General features: G+C 45.1%; 1 protein-coding gene across 1 annotated transcript in view; it reads left to right on the forward strand.

Annotated features, from left to right (window-relative positions):
* Nucleotides 1-5,865, forward strand: part of GORASP2 (golgi reassembly stacking protein 2) — a 37,486-nt gene extending 31,621 nt beyond the window's left edge. The window contains exons 8-10 of the mRNA XM_032880434.1: nt 1,951-2,037; nt 3,043-3,153; nt 4,737-5,865. Of these exons, the coding sequence (XP_032736325.1) occupies nt 1,951-2,037; nt 3,043-3,153; nt 4,737-5,077 (539 nt within the window). The 3' untranslated portion in view covers nt 5,078-5,865. The remainder of the gene's footprint in view (nt 1-1,950; nt 2,038-3,042; nt 3,154-4,736) is intronic.
* The last annotated feature ends 410 nt before the right edge of the window (nt 5,866-6,275 follow it).

A 6,275-nucleotide genomic window follows, 5' to 3' on the forward strand; every position in this document is an offset into this window, starting at 1 on the left:
AACATGTGAGAACCCACTTTTTTTTTGTTACTTACCTGTCTTTATTTTTAATTAAATTGCTGCAAAGTAGCCCAGTCAGTAACTATAGAAACATTAAAAAGTGTCTTAAAAATATATATGTATGGGGCTCCTGGGTGGCTCAGTGGGTTAAAGCCTCTGCCTTCAGCTCAGGTCATGATCCCAGGGTCCTGGGATCGAGCCCCGCATCAGGCTCTCTGCTCAGCGGGGAGCCTGCTTCCACCTCTCTCTCTCTCTGCCTGCCTCTCTGCCTACTTGTGATCTCTGTCTGTCAAATAAATAAATAAAATCTTTAAAAAAAAAATATATATATATATGTATATATGGATTTGGAAATTTGGGGGATTATAAAATTTTAGAAAATGAATATATCCTTTGGAAAGGACATTAATCAGTATGACCATTTTTATACACTCTCTTATGTTTCCTGTCCCGTCCCCTGCTTGCTGTTTCTGCAGAGAACTCACACCATTTTACAGGCTGTGTATTTTACTTGCTCAATATCAGACTCTGTTTTCCTTCCCCTCATTAGAATATAACCTACAGGGACGCCTGGGTGGCTCAGTTGGTTAAGCAGCTGCCTTCGGCTCAGGTCATGGTCCCAGCGTCCTGGGATCGAGTCCCACATCGGGCTCCTTGCTCTGCAAGGAACCTGCTTCTCCCTCTGCCTCTGCCTGCCATTCTATCTGCCTGTGCTCGCTCTCTCTCTCTCTCTCTCATAAATAAATAAAATCTTAAAAAAAAAAAAAAAAAAAGAATATAACCTACAGGTTGTGATTTGTCATTTCGTTAGGCTGTACAGTGCATTAAGGCCTAGAACAGTGTCCAGCATATAGTAGGTGCCCCCCAAAACCTTGAATGGATGAACATATCAGCTACCCAACTTTTTACCTCCATTTCTACAGAAAAGTAAATACATAATAAATAACTAGCTGAAAAGGGTTCCTTCATGCTTTTTAGGCACAATTCATTCCTGCTTACCATATTTAAGCAGATTTCTATAAGACAGTCTGGAATCCATGTACATTGTTACTATTGTTTAGACAGCAAAACCTCTCACATGAGTAGGTGGTAAACATTAATAGATAACCTTTATTATGTAGTATCCTAAGACTTACTTGCATTTGAAGAACGTAACTTCCTCAAGCTAGCATTAGTAAAAAGACTTCGGAGGAGGGTCACAGAACCCATCCATTTCCTATCAAAAGGAAATGGAAATTCAGGAAGCCAGGTCATTCTCTCCATCCCTCATACTCTCGTCTCTTTGAGGCCGTCCTCATGACTCTCCCTTTTCACAGACTGGCATTCATTCTCTCACAGGGCACATGCCCCCGCTGCCCCTAGCAGCCCTGTGTTTATGTGGTGTTTGGTTCAGGGGCCCAGTAGAGATTGACTGGAATCCTAGAATCCCATTTCTGAATTTTTTTTTTTAAGATTTTTAAGATTTTATTTATTTGACACAGAGAGAAATCACAAGTAGGCAGAGAGGGAGGCAGAGAGAGAAGGGGAAGCGGGCTCTCCGCTGACCAATGTGGGACTCGATCCCAGGACCCTGAGATCATGACCTGAGCTGAAGGCAGAGGCTTGACCCACTGAGCCATCCAGGCACCCCCATTTCTGAATTTCTAAAGCAATTTTCTAATCTAGCCCTGCTTAGGTCAGATGTAAAACTCTTGTCCAGAGGACTTAGCTGGGGTGGGTTTGCAGAGCTGCCTACACCTGTTAGGCCAGACTCTGCTAACAGTCTTCGCTAAAGGCCATAGGCAGACTATGTAGATCAGCTAAGACAGGGAAGCAGCCAGAAACCAGGACTGAATGAAGGCCTTACCATGGTAGGGAAGGAAGGGCTCTGAAGACTCCTAATAAAGTCTGTTCATTCTTTGTCAACTGAATTCGTTAGAAATTTTTTTAAAGATCGTGTTTTCGTTTCAGGTGTCCCAACAGTACCATTATTGCCACCACAAGTAAACCAGTCCCTTACTTCTGTGCCACCAGTGAACCCAGCTACTACATTACCAGGTAAGCAGCCGGAGATGAGAGGTGCGTGTATTAATAATAGCATGACTAATACTGTGCGTCTTTAAAAAAAGGAAAAAAAAAATCTTACACCTTTGTGGTGACTTTTCAAGTCTTTAAATCAATAAAAATAATTAATTAAAAAAAAAAGAAGTCTTTGAATCTCCTTTTACCTTTGCTGTAACTCTGTGATAAATGAGAGCAGATGTCACTGAGCTGTCCATTACCAGCTGTTGGCGGCTGAGCCTCAGACTCCTTATCCTCCGCCTGCTACCCCACCAGTGCAGCGTGAGGCAGGAAGAAGCAGCGTGTAAAATTCTGTCCTTCCGGGCTTCCTTAGGGCTTTCAGATAGTCGTCTCTGTGAATAAATGTTGTGTCCTGAAAGAGAGCATTCCCTATCACGTTCTTCAGAAGCTCTAACATAAGTTAGATTTTTGTTTATTTCTCTTACGGTTCCCAGTGACGACCAAGTGTCTTTATTTATCAGGTGGCAGTCAAATACTATTTGATGGCTCAAATATACTTGCATTGTGAGAACCTTTAATTGTATGACTAAAGAGGTCATTACATGCACATACGAAGCCATGAACCAAATGTGTAGACACACACACACACACACACACACACAATGGTGAAGAAGTGTAAAATGTTGACATGTGGGAAACTTGAGGGAAAGGTATATAGGGGGTTTCTGTATAAACTTTTGCAACTGTAAGTCTGAAGGTATTTCAGGAAAAAAATTGAAAAGTGGGAGGCACCGTAAACCTCCCACCACACTCAGGCCATCTTCATTCTGGCTCTCAGGTCACGGAGCTACAGAAAGACAGTTTGCTGAAGTGAGCTGTTTTGCTCTGGTTACTGTTAATGTTAGGACACAGAGCTGCCAGCCAGCAAGTGGACTTCTAGTGTTCTCGCTTTAAAGTGGGTAGTACTTGTTTCAGAACACAAGGATGAAACGTTTGCCCCAGAGGGAGTGGTTTACCTTTTGTTCTCCGCCTTCTCTCTAGGTCTGATGCCTTTACCCACAGGACTGCCTAACCTGCCTGCCCTCCCCAACCTCAACCTCCCCACACCACACGTCATGCCAGGCGTCAGCTTACCGGAACTCGTGAACCCGGGTATGTTGCCCATCCTGCCTTCCTAGAACTCTGGCTAATAAAAAGCTTTTATCCAGGAAAGCAAATCCTCTATTGCACTTTTTTCCAGAAAAGGTAGATCAGTTTAACAGATTTCAGCTGCTTCAAATTAATCTTTTTTACTTAAAAAAGAAGAGGAAGAAGAATGTTTTTGTGATTGTCCTCTACATGGCTGCCTCTCCTCCATTTTCCTCTCCTTATACCTGACAGCCTGAGAGCCTTAAAGGCCATCTGCAGAAAGAGAACTGTTGTGCCACTGCTGTTACTGACTTAGATGGAAGGGGTTCAGTCCCCCCAGTTGGAGGGGAATGAACTCCCTGCTATTCTGTCGTAGGTGGCTGCCCCCAGTGGTGCTTTTGAGTACTCAGGCCCAGGACCTTGGGCTGTGAAACCCTCATCCTGGCTCAGCTGGCTGCATTTGTTATTTGATAGATATTCTCTCTTATTAACAGATGTTTTTATAACAAAAACTGTTGAGATTTTAGCTACAAATAGTTAAGCTAGCCAATATCAAGCCCTTCAGCTCTGATTTTATGCACTGATGGGAATGAAGCAGCAGAGTGTCCCACAGATCTGCTCTTGTAGTTGATGATTACCCACGTTACCTTTAACTTGGAGGTGGCCGCAGGTCAGGGATATTCGTTTCTAACTTCCGTAGGTAGGCACATGAGTGATGTCAGTGAGTGTACACTGTCGTGTTTCTGTCTGGGTCATAATGGCCCAGATGTACCACCCCCTCTCTGGGTGTACTCATTACCTGCCCTCATTAACCCATTTGCTTTTCAGGACAGTGGTTTAAAAAGCAAATGAAGACTGTAAAGTCTAACGTTTACCTATCTTAGCGCTCCCTTTGTTTTTTCTTTTATGCCCCCGTATTCTTGGCTTCTTCCACCCTTTTCCCAAATGAACAGACTCGAAGAGCATCGAGGGTTTCGCCAGCCCAGTGGTTGTTCTGAACATGTTGTACGTTTTACCTTTCCTTGTTTCTTGAAGTAATACTCTTTCTTCATTCTGCACTTTGAAATCATCACAGTAAACCCACCAAGTGTAATGGTTACCAGTCACAGGGCTTGAAGAGAGGCTGGGCACTTCCGGTGAGCCTAATGGGGAGTGGGGGCTACACGACAAGCCCCTCCTTTCCTCGGCCTCCCCTCAGGGCTCGCTCTCTATCCTCCTTCTGTTGTCTGTGGAGAGGGCAGCTCTGACCCAACTTACAGTTGGCTGGGGGACTGGGAGCCCGCCCCATCCAACTCTAGTGTAGCAGCATTGCCTGCTGGGCAGGCTTCTGTCTGGCCTAACGGGGAGAATCCTTTCTTCTCGGAACTGGCCTAGTCACTTGGGGGTTTTGGAGTCTAGAAGCCCGGAACTTTGCCTCCTGGCCAGCTGGTCTGGCTGTGGATGTTTGGGTCTGGAGTGGCCTCCAGCTGAGGACAAGCAGGGATTGTGATGCGTGTTGCCCTTCCTCAGCTTCAGTTCTCTGGTGAAATGCAAATACACTCCTGTGATGATGACTGCTGCCTTTTTAGTGCTGGTAGGATGTGTGATCTCTGCCATTTCTGTCCTAGGTTTGCCACCTCTTCCTTCCTTGCCTCCCCGAAACTTATCTGGCATTGCACCTCTCCCCATGCCATCCGAGTTCCTCCCGTCATTCCCTTTGGTTCCAGAGGTGTCTTCTGCAGCAAGCTCAGGGGAGCTGCTCTCCTCCCTCCCACCCACCGGCAGCCCACCCTCCGACCCTGTCACGACCACTGCAAGGGCAGACGCTGCCTCCGCACCCGCTGTGGATGTGACGCCCCCCGCTCCCAAGGCCCCCAGCACTGTTGAGGACAGAGGCTGCGAACCCACCCCAGCCAGCGAGAAGCCTGTCTCTGCGGTTACGGATGCGAGTGCCTCCGAGTCACCCTAGCTTTGAAGCGGCCTTCAGAGTCAGCGTGGTGGGCTTATTTAACCACGGGAGCGTGTCTGGAAATGCAAACTGTCATTAATTTCATCCTAGTTTGTACCGTACCTGTAGGCATCCTGTAAATAATTCTAAGGGGAAAACTGAGGAAGAGGACGTGGGCTTGTATCCCACCAGGCCGGGGTGGTACTCAGGCTGGGGAGGGAAATGTCAGAGAGTGCTTGTATTTTAAAACAACCAAAAAGAATTGTGAGAGTGGCTTGCTGCCAGGTTTCCACTGCCATTCTTGGGGGCATACATCTTTGGGAAAGGTGGTGACAGGGCATCCACTAGGCTCCCTGTCTCCCTGCTGCTCCTTCTGTAAGTAAATGGAATATTTTATGCCTAGTACTCACACGCAACATTTCTCGTATTTTGTAAATCGTTTTTGAGAATGCAGACCACCTCACTAAATCGTGAAAGGAGAAGCTATTTTACTTTTGGTCTCTGTGAGTCACATCTCTCTAAAGGTTTACACGAAAATTCCAACTAAAGATGTTTGTTAAACAGTGTGCACTATGAATCGAACATCTTTTTATTCAGCCTGTACACAGATCTTTGTTTAGAGCTCTCAGAATTACTCAGACAACATTTTGTAACTGCTGCTGTTGCTTTATACGTCCACCATAAAATGGCATTTAAAAAGAAATAAAGGAGATGTTGCACAGTTTGAAACCAGAAGGTGGCACTTTGTGGCTACTTATTATAGCTCTACTGGAACGGCACAGATACAGCAATAAATTACAGTAATTTTATTTTCCTTCTTGTGGTGCATTTAAATGAGAACGAATTACCATGTATGCACTTGTTCCTCTCTGGTGTGTCACAGATCTTTAATGTAATTTTTCATGTCTTGTGTTTGCTTTTTCCTAAGTTTTCTAAGAGATGGTAAGTTAAGTGGAATCGATTTATCGAATGAAATTAAATGCATATTATATCTATTTTTTAACTAAGGCAAAAGAGGTTCATTGGTTACTGACCTGATAGTAGCATGAATGTTGCTAAGGGAGCAGCACATGTGCTTGACCTTCACCTCAGCCAGAAACTAGACCTAGCAGCACCGACCAGTGCCCCTAATAGAGGCCTCTGTACCAGCCGTTGTTTAGGTCATATCCGTTGCTGGAGCCATGTTTGTACGTAAAGCTAAATGGGAAAAGAAGACTTC

This window comes from Lontra canadensis, unplaced genomic scaffold, assembly GCF_010015895.1.
Source record: "Lontra canadensis isolate GAN:19392208 unplaced genomic scaffold, GSC_riverotter_1.0 scaffold69, whole genome shotgun sequence".
In the NCBI taxonomy this organism is placed as follows: domain Eukaryota; kingdom Metazoa; phylum Chordata; class Mammalia; order Carnivora; family Mustelidae; genus Lontra; species Lontra canadensis.